This window comes from Indicator indicator, chromosome 11 (genome assembly GCF_027791375.1).
Source record: "Indicator indicator isolate 239-I01 chromosome 11, UM_Iind_1.1, whole genome shotgun sequence".
Lineage (NCBI taxonomy): Eukaryota > Metazoa > Chordata > Aves > Piciformes > Indicatoridae > Indicator > Indicator indicator.
In genome coordinates, this window is record NC_072020.1 from 29396540 (window position 1) to 29420972 (window position 24433).

The 24433-nt window shown below is 38.3% G+C and overlaps 1 protein-coding gene across 2 annotated transcripts in view; it reads right to left on the reverse strand.

Moving 5' to 3' along the window:
- ANKRD28 (ankyrin repeat domain 28) overlaps positions 1–24433 on the reverse strand; it is an 80709-nt gene that overhangs the window by 31038 nt on the left and 25238 nt on the right. For both annotated transcript variants that reach the window (XM_054384987.1, XM_054384986.1), the window contains exons 4-11: positions 16871–16941; positions 13885–14085; positions 12891–12978; positions 8624–8766; positions 7237–7449; positions 2520–2598; positions 1180–1294; positions 676–758 (exon numbers count right to left, since the gene is read on the reverse strand). In XM_054384987.1, the coding sequence (XP_054240962.1) occupies positions 676–758; positions 1180–1294; positions 2520–2598; positions 7237–7449; positions 8624–8766; positions 12891–12978; positions 13885–14085; positions 16871–16941 (993 nt within the window). The remainder of the gene's footprint in view (positions 1–675; positions 759–1179; positions 1295–2519; positions 2599–7236; positions 7450–8623; positions 8767–12890; positions 12979–13884; positions 14086–16870; positions 16942–24433) is intronic.

Here is a 24433-nt window from a genome sequence, read left to right on the forward strand (position 1 = left end):
AGACAACAAGGGAAGTAAAAACTTTATAACCCTCCACCACTTCAGGGAAGAATCAAATAATGAAAGCAAAGTACAGTTTGGTGTGCATTTAATTAACAATATACCACCAATGTAACAGTTTCTTAATGTAGTCTATAGAGTCTTCAGAGCTAGTAAGTGTCCACTACAGAAAAAGAAAGGAATAGTCTGATCTGTACTAAGCTAAAAGCACCATGGAAGAGAAACAGATGATGCTCCATTTAAAAGAAGATTAGTCTTTCTCCTGGAAATTGCATTATAATCTGAACCTGTCATCCTGCCTCTATGGCCAACTTCAAACACAGACACACAACATTTATACATACATTACTTCAATTTGGATGAATTCTGTTTTTTTTGATTACTTCTGTAAAAGTCTGCGTTCACTATAACTACAAACAGCTCATCACCCAATCACTGCCCTCAGGCTATTAGCAAACTATAAAGATTTTTCTGTATCATTAAATTAATACTTAATTAAAAGCTAATCTATGGAATAGAACAAACCAACCAACCAACACAAGCCCCAAAATAAAACCAAAGCATAAAACAAACTAAAAACCAACCAACCGAAAAAACCCCAAACAAAACCAACCACAAACCCCAAACAAACAAAAAGGTACAAAGCAACCATAAGATTTTTAAGGAGTATCCTACCTGATGAGAGGAGCTTTCTGCAGCAGTCTGAAAATCCACTTAATGCTGCCAAATGGAGAGGAAACATCCCATGTATACCCCGCCTAAGATACACCATAATCAGGTATCACAGTTTCATTACAATTAAAATAAAGCAAACATGATTGTGTGCCAAAGTGCACAGGCATGGTGGGTTCAGCAAACCACCTAATTACAATACTGAGCCTTAGGAAAGCCTCACATATTAAATTCTTTCCTTCAAGCTAGCAGGATGCATTAAGTCAGTGAAACAGCCTATTAAAACTTCAAGGGAAATCTATTTATTTTTGTACAAACGGCAAAGTACTGAGCAGCTACTTAAAAGTACAGTACAGTGTAGAGCACAAAGTATTTCCAATTTAAAGTTGAAGATGCCATTAAAAAACAATCCCAATTTATTATTCTAATAAATAAATAAATAAATAAATAAATAAATAAATTTTCTAAACTTTCTCAGCTTGCATCCATCTCAGCCAAGTTACCTACTTTGCAGTGTCAGCACCGCTTGTAATCAGAGTGTTGATTAATAGCTCATGGCCATATCTGGCTGCTATGTGCAAAGGAGTATTTCCATTCTTATCTTCACAGTCTATTTCAGCTCCTATAACAAAAAGTAATTATAAGAATACATGCTGGTATACAGGTACTTGCTAGAAAATGTAAGAAAAATTAACAATTGTGAATGACTACTATGGATTAAAAAAGAAAATAAAAGTCTATACAGCTTAAAAAAAACCCAACTATACAGCTTTCAGTGGTATTTAGTATTAATACCAAGAAAAACAGGGAAAACCATTTTATTAATCCCAGAATGTAAGGGGCTGGAAAGGACCTCAAAAGCTCATCCACTCCAACCGCCCTGCCAGAGCAGGATCACCTAGACCAGATCACACAGGAACACATCCAGGCAGGTCCTGAGTATCTCCAGAGAGTGAGACTTCACAACCCACCTGGGCAGCCTCTTCCAGTGTTCTGTCACCCCCACAGTGAATTTTTTTTCCCCTCATGTTTCCATGAACTCACTATGCCTCAGCTTTCCCTTGTGCTATCATTGGACATCACCGAGCAGAGCCTGGCTCCAGCCTCTTGGCAGTCACCCTTTACATCTTTATAAACATGAATGAGGTCACCTCTCAGTCTCCTTTTCTCAAAGAGCCCTCAGCTCCCTCAGTCTCCCCTCACAAGGAAGATGTTCCACTCCCTTAATCATCTTTGTGGCTCTGTGCTGGACTCTTTCAAGCAGTTCCCAGAGGTCCTTCTTGAACTGAGGGGCCAGAACTGGACACAATACTCCAGATGCAGCCTCACCAGGGCAGAGTAGAGAGAGAGAGAGAGAGAGAGAGAGAGAACCTCTCTCAACCTACTAACCACAGCCCTTCTAATCCACCCCAAAATGGCATTGGCCTTCTTGGCTACGAGAGCACATTGCTGGTTCATGGTTGACTTTCCATCCACTAGGACCTCCAGGGTCCTTTTCTCCTTCACTGCTCTCCAGCAGGTCAGTCCCCAACCTACACTGATACCTGGGGTTGTTCTTTCCCAGGTGCCCTTGTTGAATTTCATTCAATTTCTCCCTGAAAATCATCTGGGATAAACTTTCCACAGCCTAGGCTGTGGAAGAGAAATGAAATGTATTTCTGTATTTTGAAAGAAAAACGGTTCTTCAATGTACCTTATCAAACTTTAGAAGGAGATATGCTCCCCCATGAACTGAACTACAATTGAATATGAAAAAAAAAATCAGTGCATTGTTATCAATGTAAGAGGAGGAAAATATTCATAATACTGGAAAGCTGATGACAAAACCAGCCCCTTCCCCTTTTTACCATTTTGAATGATGGTTTGAGATCTTGAAAATCTCCCATGAATTGCTGTCATGTGTAGAGGTGTTTTCCCATCTTTACTCTGGAAAAGAAAAACCCACAGAGGTTTAGTTATAGTCAAGAATAGTAATCCCACAGAACTGAGAAAGACAAAAAAAGGAAAAAGACATTCTTCTACTTCCTTTTTTCCACTCTGCTCCCTCATCTGAATAATTTCTATGCAATTCTGCAAGATGGAGGCTGGCATGATAAGGCAAGCTACTCTCAACAGCTGCTCACACTTCCAGCTGTGAGTGACAACTTGGTGATGTCCACTCTAAGTTGTGCCTCTGGGATAATCACTCTGGAGAGGACGATGACAGCACTCAACATCAGCAACAAACCTATGTCCAATTCTTCCCCCATCCAAGTCTAAACAAAGACAGTATTTCTTTAAATTCAGTTTGTTTCTTGAAAGAAAAATCACTGTGTTTACTACAGAGTTTTACACATGATATTAAAAGAAAACACATTAAAAAGCTCATGCATTTCATGGAAATTTCTGTAAAGTGGTATTTGGAGGTAATTTATCATCAACCACAAGTAATCCTATTGTAGAACTTCTCAACCATAATTAGCACTACATGTTTCACAAACATACCCAACGTGCACTTAAGTCATTCACCCACTAAAGGTGTACTTCAAGTAGGCTAACAGGAACGTGTGAGAGAATTTAAAAAAATTCTCAAAGCACTTACAAAAATAATTTTATTTCTTTTATTCTTACTTTAGGATGATATTTTTCCCCACCCTATACTTCAGCACAGGTAATGGGAACAGTTTATGCCAGAAAAAAGTCCCTACAAACTCACACATGAAAACGTGACAGAGAAAAGCACTCTTGGATGCACATGCATATGCACCTGTGAATTTTAAAGGCTGGCTTTGAAAGCATGAAATGTTCACAAGACACAAAGTTAAAAAGAGAAAGATGGTCTGTGGAATATACACTATGAATGTATGTATTGAAGTATCACTAATTGCTGTCATTGTGCAAAAGTGTCTTCTTGCCTTTTCCTTTGGAACCAAACTGCTCCAAAGTATTACCAAAAGTCTGCTGGAGACTCTTTTAGACAGAGGTTGGTGTGAAATTTTCATGTTCACTACAACTGTCTGATTTTACAAGATCAGAGAGGATCACAGCACGTGATAGAATAACTATGAGCTAATGATAACTTTTGTCGCAGTGAAACTCAATTAAATGTAGCAATGGGAAAGAAATCACCCAAATTTCCTCTATCACCAGAGAAAAACATATCTACAAAACACTCAAAATCACACAAAATTTGCTAAGAACAGTAATTGCCACTAGGCAGAAAGAACTGACACAGAACACAGAGCGTTCTAAGTGAATACTCAGATATTAACTGTACTCAAACTACTGCGCCTTACTGAGAGGAAATGTGGGTCTAAGTCACAGCATTCCTCCAAGTAAAACCTACCTCCCCCGGAACAATTCTCCTGTTCTACTATCATCAATGGAAGTCAAGTATTTTTTCTATTTAGGTCACTGAATTTCCAAGCAGCAAGGGGCCCCATAAAACAATTATTACTGTCCCATTACATGCTTATTTCAAAGTGTTCTTCCAGGCGTGGAAATCCTGAATAGTGAGAAGAGAGTGCTGCAGTAATGAGCAATACTGAACAGGGTTCACTGTTCTATGGTATTATACAGACACTGACAAGGCTACAAAAACAAAGAAATGATAGAAACCATATAACTTATTTTTACTGTCTATTATCTTCCTCTGCATACTCGCTTGAGATGTGGCCAGCACCCACAGATGTGGCACAAGCATTTACTGTCCACCAGTCAGCAAGAGTAAGAGCATTTCCCTTTTGTCTCCCCATGAGGTCATCCACAGCAGAAAGGGCTTTAATAGTAAGCACTGCATAGTCTGCACCTAGATTAACATCCATCCCCACTCTGCCACCCCTAAAATCACAAAAGGAGTTGCACACAGGAGGGAATTATTGAATTAGATTACACAAGCAATATAATTATGATGAAACCCAAATCTTGTAACAACGTTAAAAACTAATTTGAACTCCAACCTCAGTATTTGGAAACTGAGTAAGTCTGGCTTCAGTAAATAGTAAGAACACTCTAATAGCATCCCATTTTAACTCTACAAACTGTTCTTTACTACCCATCATATTCTATTTCAATTTACCTTTGCTGTTTTTTAGGGATTGTTCTTCTAAGTAAATCAAAGATTTATCCTTATAGCCCTTTGCAGGGAAGCAGAAGCTGCCTTGGAAATTATTTTCTTTTGCCTCAATTCTTGAGCTTTTGAACAGTGCAAGTGGTAAGTTTTCATATAGAAAGTAAGGCAGTTCAGACCTTCAAGAGCAAATTCAGAGGCTATATTCAGTCCTACTGGCTGGTATAAATCCACAGAAATGCTATTAATAGAATTACAATGGAGACACATGTTGCTTAAAATCTCTACACAACCCTACTTGCTTAATTTTGCACTCAACAGTTCTGATAATTACTAAATCAACACATTCTAATTACAGCCAAAGTACAGCTAAAGCTAGTAACTCTTTCCATGGTAAAGACATTTTCTTTTGAAGCAGGCTAACTTCACCAGCTGAATCCTTACCAAGCTCTTAAGACTTCAACTCAAATTCTCATCTCTCTCATATGCTTCAGGCTACATTTCCCAGTTCAGCAAAAATCATTGTTGTCTCAGAAGCAGCTTAAGGGAAAACCTGGGTTTCCCCCATACTAAATCTCTAATGATTAATTTTTATTTTTATTTGAAGTTACAAAAGCCATCAAATCTGTACTTTGTATCCCAAAACTTCAACTTCAATGAGAAGGAAGAAAACAAATTTTATCTCTGATGTTAAAACCTCTTTTGTCAGCTCTAAACAAAAGTTCACTCACATTATGAACTTGAAAGAGTTCAGGAACTTTGCCAGTCACTTTGAAGCTCTTAGCCATTCCTTACACAATTTCTAAGGTTACTTACTGTTATAACTGACTAATAGTAGATATTTACAGTGTATACCATATGTGAAACAGGGATTTTAAGTTCAAACATAAAGATGACAGTAATCTTTAACAGTGTATAATTACCCTAATCAAATGTTGGAAAGTTTTCCATTTTGATTCCTAACCAACAATTAAGGTGTATTTGAAAATGAATAGCCAAAACACAACCACCATCTGGCTGCACTCCTTTCTGAAATGAAGACCTCTCCACTTTCTTCTACATCAGAAATATGCACAAAGTCATGAACCCTTGCAACCCAGCATATAGGAAAACAGTAAATGTTTGCGTGGTAATCATAGAATTGTTAGGGCTGGATATTTGTTTCTCTTTTGATCTCCTTTGTGTAGTAACACCCATAGATAATCATTATTATGTTTAACATTGTGGGATTATTTTCAGGACAGAACATATATTACTGAGAGTTGATGTTCCAAGAACGTAGGACATGTCAGCCAAACCCTCAGTCATATCCACAGTCTGGGACATTATGCAGAGCAGAAAGCTTGCAACAAAAGTGAACTGAGACCAGTGTATTTTAGGAAAAGCTGGCAATAAGTCCTGCAGCACAGCTCCTGTCTTCTCCAGGGCGCTTTCGGTGATGAATTTCTCCACAACTGAGTTTAAGTACATTTTCATTAAATTACTTTGATATTTAAATATAAGTAAAAGTGAGCAGCAACATACATCTAAGATTTTTCCACATCAAATAGCTTCAACAGTATTTTTTTTTTTTAAGAAGAACACACTTGGGCTTTTCATTCCACAGACCCGTTTCCCACTGTCCCCAGTATGAAACCTGTAAGGACTCCACATACTGCCAACGAATATTTCTGAACACAATTAAGTTTTCATTACTACAGCAAAAACAAACAAACAAAAATCAACCAACCCACCCCCACAAAAAAACCCCCCACCACTCAAATAGAAAACAGGAGGTCTCACATCTCAAGACCTTATCCTAAACAACTGAGAAAATAAAAGATCTAGGTTATAGTTTGGTTTTATGCTTGTATGGATTATAAATTCTACCTACACTAAGACTGGATTCTAAGAAATAGTCTGCAATCAACAACTTTTGACCAAGTAGAAGTGTAAAATACATACTGACTCCGCTCACAGAGTTTTGCTGGAGTCTTATAAGCCCCATCTGTTTGAAGACTTTCCATTGGTCTAATCTAATTACTTTGGTATTTCTAATTAACTCCTCCTTATTAATTAGATTTTAGGATCTTATGCTATCAGCTCTTCGACTACTCCAGCAATTAGTCTGTTGATACACATTTCTCTGAAATATCCTTGATTTCATGAATGCTTATGTAAAGAAGAAAAGTAAGTTCTTTTGCTTTTTTTTTTCCAAATGATTTGCTCTTACTCATAAGGACAGAGTATGGAAGACAAATTTGGGGAATTCTGATATTTTAACATAATCAAGAGTGAACAGACAGTATTGTCATCTTCTTTATCCATTTGGGCTATTATTCCATGGAGGTTTTCAGATCAAGTTCCTTGAAGCAACATACTGGGCTCATTTTTTTCCTCTATGTACTTTTCACAGAAGTACTCCAGCAACCACAGGGAACTTTAAAACGTTATCCTGACAATGATCCTGAAAAATTACCTCTGGTAAAGATGCACTGCATCTTGAAGAGCCAAGGGATGGATTTTGATTCACCTACCTTCATATTTACATCTGCTCCATTACAGACCAAAAGCTCCAAACACAATGCTCCATGCGTTGATGCCGCAGCGAAGTGCGAAGGTGTAAAGCCCTTCTCGTTCATCTGATTCACATTAGCACCGCAGTCTATCAGTTCATTCACTACAACATCTTGCCCGTTGTAGCAAGCTACATGGAGAGGAGTATTTCCATAGGCATTTGGTTCGTTCATCTAGCAGAAAAAAAAAAAACAACCCTAAGATTAGTTATTAGTAGGCAAAACCAATGTATTATCGCAGCATTTAATTCAGTCAACTAAGAATCTCATGGGACAACTCCATGACGTTTTGCAGCTCTTCAAAACCAGAAATTAAAAGCACATTCTGGATGTACTACTTTGATTGAGAAGCGTGTGCTGGGGCAGAGCACGACTGCTTTACAAGTGAGCCAACCTCCTCCAATTGTCTCCACACCAGTTTCCTGTATGCAGAATGCACCTTGACAAAACACAGACCGGAAAAGCGTCAACCGTGGCAATTTGCACAGACACTACAGACTAAGCACAGCACAGACCTCCCTGGTTTTTCCACAGTATTCATGGGTTGCCATCAAAATTCTTTTTTTGTTGTTGTTTTTTTGGTTGGTTGGTTGGGGTTTTTTGTGTGTGTTGTTTTTTGCGTGTGTGTTGGGTTTTTTTTGTTTGTGGGTTTTTTTGTTTGGTGTTTTTTTGTTGTGGGTTTGGGGTTTTTTTTTGGTGGGGAAGGATGGTGGGTGGGCAGGGGATACACGGAAGCAGAATTTGTTGTTGTGCACAGCACAATACTGAAGCTTGATCTACTCAACACAGAACTTTAGCACCACTTGCCAGTCTTGTAAGATGCACAACATAGATTCCTTACAGTTTCACAGCTGGTTGCTAAGACACTTCCAAAGTGCCAGGTTCTGTACAGACTTTCAATTTATTTTGAATCTCAATTATTAATATGGCTTTCCTCATTGTAGTATTCAGTGTTTAGTATTTCCCAAAACTTACGTAGTGTAAGAAAGTCACATCTATTCTTTACAAATAGCTGAGGCAAAAGAGCTTAATTTCCTGCAGTTCAAAAAAGGATTGTATAGCAAAGCTAGGAATGGAATTGTTATTTCCTGACTTCCAGTCCACCGAACTAAGAAATACCAAATGAAAACTACTAAACACAAATCTGTTTCCAAAAAACTGTGCAAAATCTACAAGGTTCTTAAGTTACTTGGGGGAAAGAGGTTTAAGAACAAAAAAGGCACATGAAAGAAGATCCTTGGAAATACTGTTTTCACTGTATCATAACCTGTCCCTAACTGTGCTACAAGACAAACAAGAGCATTTTAAATAGTAAAGTAGTATGTATCGTTGTTTTATTCTTCCTTACATCAACTCCAAGATCTAGAAGATACTTGACTACACTGATCATCCCACTAGATGCTGCAGCATGTAAGGGTGTGTACGATTTCTTGTCTTTGCATGTCACTTCAGCTCCATGGGCCACAAGTAGTTTCACGACTTCAATGTGACCTAAAGGAATAAAGACAAAAAGAAGGAAGCTGCATTTTACATGAACCAGCACAAGTTTACAAACTCAGTAACTGGACAATCGTTAGAACATGACAAAAATGTGACTCATTAGGAACCAATCTGGGAAATTAACAATTGCTCTTGTATTAGAATTCTATCATGAACTATAAAAGCAATCGAAAATATTGATCTCCAGAAGAGAGCATTTCCAGAGCATATCCTTTTCAATAATCATAGCATCTATACTGCAAAAATATCTTGTATATTTAGGAAAATATAATCTTGTCTTCTGTTTGCACAGAAGGGAATTCTGAGAAGATTTCACAACTAGAGAGGTGTAATAATTTTGTAACTAGTAAGCATTTACTAACATTTCTGTAAACAATTTGATAGAGAATGTGACTTTCAGTCTTTTTCACCTGAACTGCAAACACATCCACTAACCATCTCAGAGCTTTCAACATAAATTTTGACACAGTTAACACAAACATATTCCATTTCCAAATAAAAATATATTCCTGCAAAATCCAGCTTCCTTTCCTTGCACAGTCTTTAAAATCATTTAACAAATCATTTAACAAAGCTCTATTTTCAAAACTGACTCAGGCCTGAGAAATCTTGGAAAGTATCAACTACTCTAAGTTATTGGGAAGACAGTAAGAGTTAAATGGGACTGCAGGGAAAGGGTAACCTAGGGTAAGTTCCAGGTAAGAGAGTGGGAAAGGAAAGGGAGGGCAGAGAGCCCACCTTGAAGTAGCAGGCAATCATTCTCACTGCCAGCTTTGTGGCTGGGGCAGGAGCCCCAACACTGTACCACTGCTGCGAAGGCAACCATCGCTCCCCATCTCTGTGCCTGCATGCTCCTCTGCTAGCCTGCATGCAGCTGTGACACTGCACCATCAGAGAAAAGCTATGAAAATGAAGTAACCAAAAAAAAAAAAATCTGATTGTTCTGCTTGGTGGTTAATTTAACTACCAAATAAGTCAGTCAGTGAAAATACACAGATAACCATGACAGAGTTTTCAGAATAAAGGAGCACACTTGAGTTAAACAGACCATGATTATGTTTAATGCTTCAGTTTTGTAACTTGACCATACAGATGTGGGATTCTTTGTTTTACCTTTCACATGGCACCCTTACCTTAGTTAAAAAGTGGTGAAGGGCACACTGAATACTCATGCTTATCCAGTCAGACATGTAAGCAGAAAGTATCAAATCCAGCCTTCAGTTTAAGTGCTTCATAAAAACTGAGGATCTTTGCTTATACAATGACTAAGAGAATTTGCAAAAGTTTGAAAAGGAATTGTCTACCCAAAGGAAGATAGACAAAGCTGTTTTGATAAACATTCAGTCACCATACTTATTTTATGCTTCATGCCCAACAACATACAAAGCATTTCACCTAGCTGTACTGATCCAAAACATAGCATTTACCAGTGCAATGTGAAGTGCTGCAATACTTCACTTCTAAATTCAGAATTATAGGAAAGAGAAAAACAAATGGCAACATGGTATTCATCTTCTGACCCAAATGTGACGGGGAGAAGCATGAAAACAAGCTCTACATGAGATAGAACTACAGAAGATATTGAAAGAAGTGAGAGACACTGAACAGTGGCAGAAAAACTGTATAAAGAAAAAACAGAAACGAAACCAAATCCCTGACCTGCATTGAAAAGGCAAGCAGCAATCAGTGGAAGACACTCGAAGAGAAGAGCAAGGTACTTAAGTGGGAAGCGCTGAGGAGACACCGATAGAGGAATGAGGGCAACGCCAGCAGGCAAGAATGAAAGTCCATTTTAAGTCCACTTTACTCACAGCATTGCAGCTGGACAGCAATGGAGCCGAGTGAAAAGCAGGAAGGAAGGGAAACAATGGATATAACCCTAGAAAGTTATTAATAGTAGTGACGAAAAGCACAACTGCTTTTTTATTCCATGGCCAGTATTATATGGTGGAAAAGCTTTAAGGCTTTCCTCAAACAGGAGCAGTGCAAAATGGCTCTAAACTGGGAGAGAGAACGTCATGGAGGGTTTTTTTCCCCCCCTTTTTTTTTTTTGCTGTATCATCTGCAAGGATATTTAGCTTGAGCAACATTAGATATTTACATTTTCCCCACCCAAACACTTCTGATTAACTGAGCTTCCCCATTAATAACCTATGTACAAAACAGCACTGACTAAAACTAGAGTATCGCTTATCTGATAAAACAGAAGAATTTTCCCTCATCTAGGTGAGCACATGCCAGAAAACATCTCTGTCCTCTCACTGATGCTTGTCAGATTCTCTGCCACTTCCTGCACAAATTTCATTCCACAAAATTCTGCAAATGATTGCCTTGAGTAAGGTAGAAGGACAGCCTGTCACAGACACTGCTGTGCATGCACAAGTTGATTACAAAACCCAAATACAAAATATTTCAAAGAGCGTTGGGTGAATAATGAAGATTGTTCTTTAACTTCTCTGTTTCAGGCACTGCTATCACTGCTGAGTATCTTACAGCTTCAGCAAGCTGGGAGTACTAATTCTGCAACAATCGCATCACAATTCACTGGCACATTCACGTCTTCCTTTGATGACAGCTCAGCAGGGTCTTGTTGTTCTCTTTAGCATTTCATATATGGATTTCACAGCCTTATTTTACACTATTTCAGATAATTCAGATCTGTATGCTCAGGTTCCTGAGACTAAGGTGGAATAGGCCTGAGAGTTGTACAATGACAACAGTTAATAATTCTACTTTTGTGTGAATCCAAGTGTTTGTGAGAAGATCACTTTTAGAAGTGCTGAGATCTTATAAACACACCCAATTCTGTGAATGTGTGGTTTGCATTTGTAAAGATCAGAATACTCAGTCCTTTGATCAGGGCACATTTCATACAAGGAATATCTCATCACCATCCCCCAAAACTCAGTACAAGGCTTTTGGGGACATGATAGGCTCCACATGATTGTTTTGCTCAGTATGTAAGATTAAAACTGTATTTCCACTTTTAAGTTACTGCTTATATTTGCTCTTTGCTGACAAGAGTGGGAAGCATTGCTTAGATAACTAGAACAACTCCAAAGCAGTGACATACAATACTCAATGCCACAGATAAGACCATCAAATCATCTCAACCAACTTCTCCCTGAAATTGACACAAAAACTTAACTGTTCACTGCTCATATATGACATGAGTTGAACATATTCCAAGGTTATCTTTTGACATTTTCTGGGTTTTTTGGCTTCTGAACAGGCACAACACATTCTGCCACACAAATACAATCTGCAGTTGCATGTGAATTATGTAGAAAGAAAGCCATTAGCTGAAGCTAAGAAGGTTTTGTTGGTGTCAGCCTAGAACTCATAATCAGTGTTTCCTGTGGTTCACCTTCCAATGGTTTATATTCCCCACATAACAAATGAAGCTTTAGACACAAAGTTCTACTATTTATTATAGCTATGCTGAAGAAAACAATTTAAACCACTTAATAAAATCAAACTCTGATAAAAGGCAATGAAGCTCATTACTCTGACAGTACTGCCAAGTGCAGTATCCACTCCTGGAATAAGAATGGCAAAGTAAGAATTTGGACCTTTAGAGATGAAATATTATTGTTTTAAAATAAAGTGCCCAAAGTTGGTGCAATGGTCCCAATGTTCCAAGTGCTCCTTGTGTTGATTGCTTACTTTCTATTTAGTAAAAAGGCTGGATGTGGCTCTGAGCAAACTCATCTGTCCCTGTCCATGGCAGGGGGGTTGGAACTAGATGATCCTTCAGGTCCCTTCCAACCCTAACATTTCTATGATTATTTCAAAAGTTTTCACCTGTGATTAGACTCCTCCTGATTGAGGAACACAGTTCCTTCCTTTTAAAGAAAAAAAATTACTTACCTTACTTTTCTTTCTTCCACAAATTGATTTTTCTCACCACAAAAAAAAAAAAAGAAGCCCAACAAAACCCAAAACACATTTACAAGGCAATTTGAAGGATAATATTAATGGTTTTCTGGCAAGACACACAGAAAACCTCAATGCTTACAATGTAAGTAATTTTCCTAGAATTAAACAGAACTACTAAACATAAGGTGACTTTAAATTCACTACCACAAAGGAAGTCAACTGAAATCAGTACATACCCATGTATGCTGCCCAATGTATAGCTCGTCTATCTTTCTTGTCAAATGCATTAATATTGGCCCCTCTAGACAGCAGTAAGCTGACCATCTGAGATAAACAGAAAGAAATCCTCTGTTCATAATGGAAAACTCTGCTTAAAGTTAGACAAAGAAAAACATAGGAGAAAAACAAAAATATACAAGTTTTCAAAGGATCTAAATGTGCTGGTTTCTGAATATTCCATAAACTCATTAAAAAAAAAAAAAAAAAAAAGGCTGTCCACTTTGGCAGCCATCATGAAGTGACTAAGCAACACAAAATTTGATGCCAACAAAAATGTTTCCTGGTTAAATGCGGCAAATCCACGGAATCTTTGAAATCTTCAGGCTATTACTAAGGGATTCAGTAAATACAAGCCAGCCTACTGCTAATTTGTCCCCAATTACCTATATACAATTACAATGGGAATTTTTCAGCAACTGTTTTTCAGGGCTTGATGATTACAGAGGTTTGAGCTTATTACATGTTTTTCCTCTACACTTCAGTGACAACATGTTCCTAGAAATGTTCACTATCTACTGAAGAGAAAGATTTCTTCTCTTTTCCCACTGTAAATTTATCTATCACTCGTTTAACTCCACTTAACTTGGGCAAATTTGCTTCTGTCTTAAGACAGGTGACCACTGTAACAACCTTCCAAACAAATGATGTAACATGCATTTACCACAACCACTCTACACACAGATTGATACAAAACACAAATTCAAATTAAAAAAAGAGGAAAAAAATAAGGGTTAGGGTTGTTTGAGGTGATGGGAGAAACATGAGTTTAAACAGGGTTTAAACTGGGTTTAAACTCATGTTGAACTGGTAGGGTTCTAGGTTGGATTTGGTGATCCTGAGGGTCTTTTCCAACCTGAATGTTTCTGTGATTCTGTGAACTGGGAAAACTAAACATCAGAAATGTGAGGGACAGAAAGATGAGTGGGAAAGAAGCCAAGAAGTAACTCTTACCTCAACGTGTCCACTGAAGGCTGCATGATGCAGTGCGGTTCTGCCTGCTCGATCAGACACATTCACGTTGCTTAGGAGAGGCACTAAAGCTTCAGCACATTTCACAGCTTTGTTTGCAGCTGCTATATGTAGGGGTGTCTGCCAGTTTTTATCACGAGCATTGACATCTGCTGAGTGCTTTAACAACACCTGAACAGCATCCTGAAAACATATAAAAAAATCCCAGGATGCTTAGTAAAGATATGACATGGTAGCCTTAAATCCAAGGACTGCATAATCCAAGGAACAGAGCTGTTTACAATTGGGTCTTTTGTAAACACAGTTTCATGCCTTGGGATTTGTACTTTATCATAAATCCAGATTTGGGGATGTTCTGAAGAACATGAGCGATACACTCCCTACAGGATGCAACTGAATAAACCATTTCCAGGTTCATCCAGTTCTTTAAGCTGGCTAGCAAAATCTTTTTGTCATCACAACTAATTTCCAAAGCTCAATAAAACTCCTTAGGATTCTTTCAGTTTCTAAGGATTAGCACAGTGCTATGAACTTATAATGCCAATTCATCAATTTGACAAAGCAACATTTTTGAACTGTCAAAGTCTAGAAATGGCAAAGAGCTTATTAAAAGCAGCGAAGAGCAGACCAAGTACAGCATGGTCACAAAAAGTTTCAACATATACTGTTGCAAAACTCCTGAAACTGTTTCAAAATGTTGCACTAAATTCCACCTAATAAAACAGTTCTTCATTTCCTTTTGTTAAAAGCACAAGCCCTGAAGATTGGACAAATAAGACAGCCCTTCTTACAAAAAGACAAACAAATTCCATTAAAAGATGTGCACACAACTGGAACACATTAAAAAAAAATCTGCTGGTGATATCGACGTGACAATGAACACTGCCTTCCCTTGAGTGACTTCCAACTCAAACATTGGGCACACAATGAGGTGGTCAGCACTTTGAACTCAAAATGTTACCATAAGCAGTTATTGGAAATTTCAAATTACTCAGTGATATAATATCCAAGTATTAATCTCAGCTGCAAGCAGCAGGCTAAGCAGCACTTGACAATTTGTTACAATAAATGATATTTAATATGTTCAAAATTTATTCAACTGTCAATTGAAAAAGAAAACAGAAACACAGAAGGGGAAATACTGTGTCACCTGCTTCTAATTTAAATGGAAAAAAAAAGGAACAACCCTTCTGTCTCTAAGAAACGGATTTGGTACAATTATTATGAAATATGATTGGACAAGAAAACTTTAGAACAACTATTTACCCTTTTTCTAAAAGGGAGCACCATGGTACCAGAATAAAAATAATGTATTTTATATTTTTATGCATATATGGATTAATGAATTTCAAGAATTAGTGAATCTGCTTAGGGTTTCTTTTTTTCAAGGTACACAAATATAAAGGCCGGGGGAGCACGACCATGTTGACATTAAGTTGCTCAGACTTGTGTGGTTGATAGCTAAATCCACAATTCCAGACATTTTGCATGTTTCAAAGTCTTTGCTCCAAAAGCAAGTCCAGATGTCTTACTGAAATAATTATCAAGAGGGCTTTTTTCCCCCCAGTTTTTTCCATCTAATGCCCCAAACCTATGTATGTCTGGCAACTGCAAAACAGTGCCTACATTTACCAACCACATATGTAGGTCCTGTGACTTACTGTGTTTATAAACAAAATTCTGACAAGTGACTTTTGGATTAAAAAAAAAAAAGTCTGATTGATTTACATGTGTTCTTTGCCTTTGGGTAGTATTTTGTTTAAAATATTCCACATTAAAAAAAAAGAAAAAAAATAACCACAGCTGCATTTTCTGCAGTGATCCATTTTTTTCTGTAGCGTTGCTCTCTGCAAGTGCTACTGATACAAGGAGCTTTCATTGTCCCTCAGCACTGAAGAAAGCAAAATTCAGTGCTCTGGTCAGTTCCCAAAGGGGTGGTCTAAAAATACCTCAAGAAGAATAAATAGCATTTGGGATCAAGGCACCCTCAAAGATTCATTTTCAAACACTGTTTTGAACAACACAATCTCCACATAACTTTGGTGTTAATGCGAGTGGTAAAATCCTGCCATTTATCCAGGGAATTCAAAAGCAAAACCTGAAACAAGGCTTGTGTAGATAGTTGTCAAAACCAAAAGATTCAATTCTGTTGTCTCACACAAAAATTTAGACAGAATCCCTAAAAAAAACCCCAAACCAACAAAAAACATTCTCTTTTTTGGGACACACTGAAACGAGCCTTGATGTGACTCAGGATCTCAAAGGAGATCATTTTGTATAAACTCTTCCACATAACAAGCTCAGAATTTCTCTGTTTTGATCTTCTAGAGGCATTTAAAATATTCATTAAGACATCAACAATAACAGGAATAACAACAAATTTCTGTCTTGCATTACTGCATTCTCACAGTTGTGTAACTGGTAGATTTCAAAAAGCTTTCCACAGATTTCATTGCTAACTTTTAAATTGATTTTCAATTCTATCATTGCATTAATTGTGGGGATTTTGTTTGTTTGTTTGTTTTTAACAAAAGATTTTTGTAGGCCTTATTTATGTTTTTAATGCCTGAACAGACAGGCAAGAGAAAAAAAAAATTAAGAAATGCAAAGATTATGCTGTAAAAGCTATGCTAAATTTTAGTTCATCCCTACTTCTCATGCTGAACCATTCTGGTTGCCTTAAGAGAAGTAAACTGGGCTTGAAAACAGTTCATGCAGAATTATCTGCTAAGGAAGTGGCAGAGAGCAAAGCTGAGAACTGCATGTTTACAGTTTCTCCCTTTTCTTACTGCTCTGGCATGTGACACATATACACACACCCTCAAGAGGTTAAACAAACTGCTGCAAAAATGTTCTGCACTTCCAAATGTTTGGAATAGTTACACTTTGTTAAAAATGAAACAAAGAACAGAAGGTAATTTGAGGTGCCTTATTTTAACACAGAGTAGTAATTAAAAAAAAAGATTACCTCACTACAAGATGCCACAGCTCTGTGTAAAGGAGTCAACCATTTGCTGTCTTTGGCATTAACTCTAGCTCCTGTAACAAGAAAGAACAACAGGAATTCAGAATATATTTCCAGCAAGACTTAAATATTTTAAAGTACAGAGATAGAACTATTGGAAAATACTTATTCTAGGCTCATTAATACAGCATGATGCCAAAAATGGAAAGGAATCTTTCTCTGGCTGAACAATCCACTCTTGAAGGAAATTCTTTTAACACTGCACTCTTCCATCAAAGCATACTCATCTTTTTACACTAAGTAATCTTCTATAACCCTTTGCACTTCTGAAAGTACATAAAAGACTCTTGGGTAAGAAAGACAGACTCCTTGCCTTCAGCAACCTACTTTCCCACTGTAGGGGAAACTCTCCATTAAAATAAAGAGACTACATTTATTCCCCAGGCCTCCAATTTCCTTGTGGTTTGTGAGGCTGGTGCATAGATACATAGAATGATGCCACATCTTCTCCTGGGAATTTGGAAATGAATCTTCTCTACTTCACCAGGTCACCTAGCACACTTCAGGACCTCCTGGACCTTCTAAATTCCCTTCATGGACTCGATCTGTAACAACCATTCCTCTCTGCTTCTAAAAGCACACCCAAGAAAGAGCTGTCCTCATCCCCAGGAAGAAAGGTCACACAAACACCTGTAAAGGACACAAACCTGGGCTGCACTTTTATTTTGCTTCTTAATATTAAAAGGAAATAGTAATTTGGGGATTCTTTTTTCTCCTGAGGGAAGCAATTGAACTACATTCCAACTTCCAGTGAACTTGCACAAACAAGAAAACCTATCAGTCAGAAATTAAATCATTAAATTTAATATATATATCCAATGGAGAGCCATGAGGATGATTAGGACATTTGAGCATCTCCCCTATGAAGAGAGACTGAGAGCCCTGGGGCTGTTTAGTCTGGAGAAGAGAGGGGATCTGATCAATGTCTATCAATAGCTGAGGGGTGGGTGTCAAGTGGAGGGGGCCAGGCTCTTTTCGGTGCTTCACAGTGATAAGACAAGGAACAACGGGTACAAACTTGAACATAGAAGACTTCACCTCAACATGAGGAGTAACTTCTTTACAGTGATGGTGACAGAGCACTGGAACAGGCTGCCCGGAGAGGTTGTGGAGTCTCCTTCTCTGGAGACTTTCAAACCCCACCTGGATGCATTCCTGTGCAGATTGCCCTAAGTGATCCTGCTCTGGCAGGGGAGCTGGACTCCATGATCTCTGGAGGTCCCTTCCAGCCTCTGATATACTGTGATAACATACACACATATGCATATATATATATGTGTGTGTGTGTGTGCACGCACATAGCCATACATTGTAACCTTATAGGGGTTGTAAACTTTGAGTAGAAACTTAGTCATCTTTATTTGAAAACTGATGAGGTTTTACAGAGAAGAGACAGTTTATACAAAATGTTTTTTTAAAAAAATTAGTTTGGAAATACTGTTGAAAAGCGTTCCTAGAACACAGTAACATTAACGTTACATGGTCAGAACTTACTAACTTCTACAGGCTAAACACAATATTATATCTGAACCAACTTAATTTTTTCTATGCAAAGAACAGAGAAGTATTGGAGGCCAGGTAAGACAGAAAATGTCAAACAGGCTGCTGGCCATCATACTCAGCTGAGAGGCAAGATATTTTGATTCAAGTTTCCCAGACTTGATCCAGCAAAGAACTCACTCCTAGTCCAGCTGAACAACCTGACCAAGAAACTTAGCAGTCTTTACAAAATTGTGGTTGTATAACCTAAGCAAAGCTAAGATTTAAAGTAAATTCTCAGAGTTAGTCAGTTTCTAGTCAATCTAACTCTTTCAGTTTTAAGAACACAAAATGGAAGCTGATGCTGGCTCTAAACTCCTACTTTGACTAAGTCTTCCAAGCATGACACAGACCCTGAGGTTTAATTGCTGGCTACAGTTCCACAGCTTTCTCTTTTTCCTTATCCAAATTTCAGAAGCTTTGGGTGCCACCCTATTTTTCAAGTTCAAAAGCTGTGAAAAGTAAGTTTGAAGGAAGGAAGTTGAAATCCACTTGAAAAAAAAGAAGTAACAAAGGTTAACAAATATAATCTTACCTAAATATCTGGGTTTTTTTTGTTAGCCACCACAAGGACCTAGTGTACTGCACCACGCACTACTACAACAATGTACTGTGTCAAATTCCACAACAGAAGTCAAGCAAAAAAATAATTTGCAACTTATAAAAGACACCAGAAATTAATTAGGATTTTGTGATGGTTTTAAGGCTATGCCTTTAAAAGGGGGAGGGTGGCATTTGTTGGGCAAGGAGAGAGGGGGAATTTCAACCCACCACAGATTTTTTGATAATCCCTTCCAGAAGAAAATCACCTGAACTATCAGTAAGTGGCAATGTAATCAATGTATTTCAAATGCATCTGTAAGCCTTGACCATCTCTCACATCGTCAGCCACACCACGTTTTTAGCAAAGGAAACAAAAATAAGAGTGAGGGATTTTATAGCCTTCAATCTCTGTGGTAAAGTTCTACCCCAGAGCATTGTAAATAAGTGCTATGGAATACATTGCAGCTTTAACAAGTATCTTTTGCTTAAAGGTGATTTGCTTCCCTCTTTGCTTAAAGACTGTCTGAACACATGTATTTATATAATACACTGTTCAACACTGCCACTGCAATATTATCTCTGTGAAGCCCAACCTGCTGACGTGTTAACCAGGGCATTTCTCACATTTCAAATGCCAGTTCAACTGCACTTTGCTCTTCCAGAGCACACTGCAGTGTTATCTCAAGGGCCAATTTGTAAAAACAAAAAAGCAAACCTCAAGAAATCCCCGCCACACTGGATCTTCTGGACTTCAGGAGTCTGGTCTTAACATGTTAATTAAAATTGCTCCTATTGTTTATTTGTTTAATGTAAAATTTCACAGAATGTTAGGGGCTGGAAGGGACCTTAAAAGATCATCCAGTCCAACCCCCCTGCCAGAGCAGGAGCACCTACAGCAGATCACACAGGAATGCATCCAGGCAGGTCTTGAATATCTCCAGAGAGGGAGACTCTACAGCCCCCCTGGGCAGCCTGTTCCAGTGTTCTGTCACCCTCAGTTAAAAAATTTTTCCTCCTGTTTCCATGGAACTTCCTATGCCTCAGCTTCCACCATTGCCCCTTGTGCTGTCATTGGGCATCACCCAGCAGAGCCTGGCTCCAGCCTCTGGGCACTCACCCTGCACATCTTTATAAACATGAATGAGGTCACCTCTCAGTCTCCTTTTCTCAAAGAGCCCTCAGCTCCCTCTGTCTCTCCTCACAAGGGAGATGTTCCACTCTGTTAGTCGTTTTTGTGGCTCTGTGCTGGATTCTTTCAAGCAGTTCCCTGAGGTCCTTCTTGAACTGAGGGGCCCAGAACTGGACACAATACTGAGGATGCAGCCTTACCAGGGCAGAGTAGAGGAAAAGGAAACCCTCTGTGACCTACTAGGCACACCCCTTCTATTTCTATTCTCAATGAAAGAGGATTTAGAGGCTTGCCAGAGACTTCAGGTAAAGTACTGCACCACGAATAGCCATCATCTTTGCTTGAAATTAAGAACTACACCTTCCCAACAAACCAGCTTATTCTGTCATGTTAGTGCACTAAACCAGGACATTAAACAAGGTCTTCCCTTTCATCACCAACCTTGCCAGCACAGACTATTAAGTTTATACATCTAGGCAAACACAAAAGCAGGATTTTTGCACTGAAAAAAAATTGAAGAGGTGGGGTTAGGGGGAGTAGGGGAGGGAGACAGAAGTATTACGTATTTTCCTTCCCTTCTCCCTGGGTCTTACATTTTGTTTTGCAAAACTTCATTCAGGAAACCAGGAAAACTTGTTTTACTTAATAAATCTAGTACAGGTGCTACTGAAAAACTCAGTGATGTTTACTTTTAGCAAATATATCTTCCAAGAGACATGTCTTCAACCTGATACCTACACCAATTTACCAAAGGATCCTGAAAACTTCTATCAGTCCCTAGCTGGCAACTGCACATTTCAGTGTGCTATTTGCTACCAATATCTGCAGGCATGTTTCTGAGATCCAGTTGCTACTGCATTGGTGTCAGCACTTTTAGATTTGAGTAAGAGCTAGCACCTCAATCACTACTCAATGAGATAGACAACAAATGACTGGACAGTAGAATCACAGAATCAACCAGGTTGGAAAAGACCTCAGAGATCATTAAGTCCAAGAACTACACCATGGCTCCAAGTGCCACATCCAATCTTTTTTTGAACACCTCCAGGGATGGTGACTCCACCACCCCCCTGGCAGCACATTCCAATGGCCAGTCTCTCTTTCTGGGAAGAACTTTCTCCTCACCTCCAGCCTAAATCTCTCCTGGCACAGCTTGAGACTGTGTCCTCTTGTTCTGGTGCTGGTTGCCTCAGAGAAGAGGCCAAGCCCCACCAGTCTACAATCTCCTTTCAGGTAGTTGTAGAGAGCAATAAGGTCTCCCCTGAGCCTCCTCTTCTCCAGGCTAAACACCCCCAGCTCCCTCAACGTTGCCCCATAGGGCTTGTGCTCCAGACCTTTCACCAGCCTCACTGCCCTTCTCCAGACACGTTCAAGTATCTCAATGTTGCAAGGAACAGCCACACTGCTTCTCCTTCAACCACAGCATGCAGCTACATAAATACATAGAGATGTTTCTCAGCCCATCACCTCTGTGTTCTTCTCATAAGAACCTTTTGCTGTGGTTCTCTTCCCAAGCTACTCCGCATCAAAACTCTTCCTATTTGCAAATGTCCTTGAAAGACTAATGAATGCAGCAGCTTCGTTACTCAGGCTTCACTAGCTGGAAATAAGATTCAGAAAAGAAATACAGCAGAACTGACAAGGGCTCTTTTATTTTCACTCAGCACTGACTCCAGTACTGAATTGCCTTCTACTGTTCTGTTTATATTTTTAGCCTGTCAGGCATGGTATTTGCCTTTGTTATAGTACAAGATGTACTAGCAACTGATCATAATATAAGCAAATAAAGCCAGTGTGGTTTCATCCACATATGCAGCACAGACACTTGAGGTTCAGGTTTTTGCAGCTCTGAAATGTTTTTTAGGAGCATATGTCTTTAGGATTAAAAGATGTAAATAAGATCTTTAGCTTGCAGTTAAAAATTATTATATATAAAATTAAATTTTATTAATTTTTATTAATGTTTTAATTAATTACAATAGAAAATTATATATAAAATTTAAAAAGCTGATCAACTTTGGTCTTAACAGCTAGTACACTGAAGTAATTTTAGGAATGACCTTTGCAGAAATTAGGAAGATCTCAGGTATAAATGAGTAAAAATAAACCAGCAGTCCTACTGTGATTGTATTTAATTATTTTCTAAAGGGCTAATACTAGCTTCAGAAGTTTTTCCTTTCAAAACCATTCACTTTTTATCGAGAGAAGATGACCATGGAAATACTTAAAAATTGCAAGTAGAAATCCTCAGACTACACTGGGGAACAAAAAGATGGAGAAGAAAACTTTTCCTTAGATAGAAAAAAATGTGAATGTTCAGGAGGACATACAGAAAAAGATCGTGAAGTGAAAGATTTTAGATACAAATTGCAGCAACCACTAATAGAAATCTAGGGATAGATTTCTAGAAATAGAAATAGATTTCTAGAAATAGAAAACTCGGGATACTTGAAAAATTATTGCTGCCAAAATAATGAACAAAATCTTATTGAGAGAAAGCATCTTCCTTTGTAGAGGTCCTATAGAACAGGGAAAAGAAAAACAAACAACATAAAACAACCAATCTGAGATGGACAGGACTGTAGTATCTTTAGACCAGTCCCAATGATGCTTCAAAGAATAAATGCCCCTACAAAAACAAACAAAAAACCCCACCACAACAAGAAAACCCAGAAAACCCAAACAAAAAAACCCAACATCCCCCCTCAAACAAACAAACAAAAAACCCCAAACAAACAACCCCCCAGACCAAACATAACATGTGGAGATACACCAGCCACAGAAAGGGAGGAAAACCCCAAACAAGTCAAAGCCATCCTCTAGAGCTTCACTGCCTTGTCAACATAAGAAGTCCGTTTCCTTCCAGAACTTCATCGTTTCTGCGATATCTCAGCTACCACCTCCTCAAGCTTCAGATAAACAGGATGTTTTCTGGCTCCTTGAGCTACTGAATGCTTCTATCTTTCCATAGGTCAGCTTCATTTTCTCCCTTAAAAGAGTATCAAAGCTGGTTTTTATTTTTTTTTGAACAGCAGCTGACTGTTACTATTGCCAATTATTGTTATCCAAAGAAGAAGTGTCCAAAAGACACAGCTGATCTAAAAGGAGTCCCTCTGAAATGCCTTTGTGGGGGTCATACCTCTGCAATCCAAACCATGAAAGCTTCATGTGGCTGGTATTTTTGCAGTGATAGCCTTTCAACACAGACTTCTGATTTTTGCAGGTACAGTGAAGTAACATTGCAGGGGTCTTCACTATCCTCCAAACCCTGTTATTACTGTACTGATAGTTTTCTAGCATCAGCAGACACAGAGGAAAGCACAATAAGAACTCGTGGGCTGCCACGTTGAGTTCCACCACACACTCATGTAGGCTGAGCTCCATGCAGTGAAAATTTTGGGTTAAACAAACAACAAAAAAAGTGTTGTGCAAGTATTTAAGTAGCAATGCTATGTAGTAACTGAATCTGTCCAAAAAAAGAGAACAAATAAATCAGATGTTTATTTTTTACAAAGTGTGTTGATTTTAGATTTTTAGACAATAATAGTCTGCACAAATCAGAGAAAAACACATGACTTAAAAAAAATGACTAATCAAAAGAACACATTTGGGCTCACACTAATCTGTCCTGCCCCTTACATCTCATTTGCCTACAGGATGCTCTCTGATGGCACTAAAAAAAAGATGTAGGACAAATAGCAAGAACAATTTTTGTAAAGCAAGAGACCTGCTCACAACAGTTCCCATGCAGGACATAACCCAAGGAAGCATTTGGGTTTCTTAAAATAAGGACTTCTTGGAAAGAGCCACAAGTTGGATATTCAGCTAATTAAGATTTAATGATTCTACTTTTCTGCTTCTCAACAGTTTGCCATTCAGCATTTACACAAAGTCAGTGCAATTATGCAAACCAGACAGAAGCATTTGTGCACCAGGATGCAGAGCTGTACCTATGTCAGATAAATACTACTGCAGTAGGTGTTATGACTCTTCAGAGCAATATAAAACAGGAAAATGCTTCTAAAATTCTGATTCTCAAGTGACTAAAATATAAACTTTCCCCCTATCATTCTTATACTATAAACAACCACCTATATGCCTCTTTTTCGTTTACTGTTCACCTCTTACCTAACATATTTAGGAATGCTACAATCTAACAAGGAGAGATGATTTGAATATTTAGACTTCCACAGACCACACTTGTTGGAGAATGTACTGGCAAGACCTTGACCTCCTCAAGGGACAAGTTTATTATGAAGTTCAGTGAAGCCTTGTCTCAATATGAAAAACAAAAG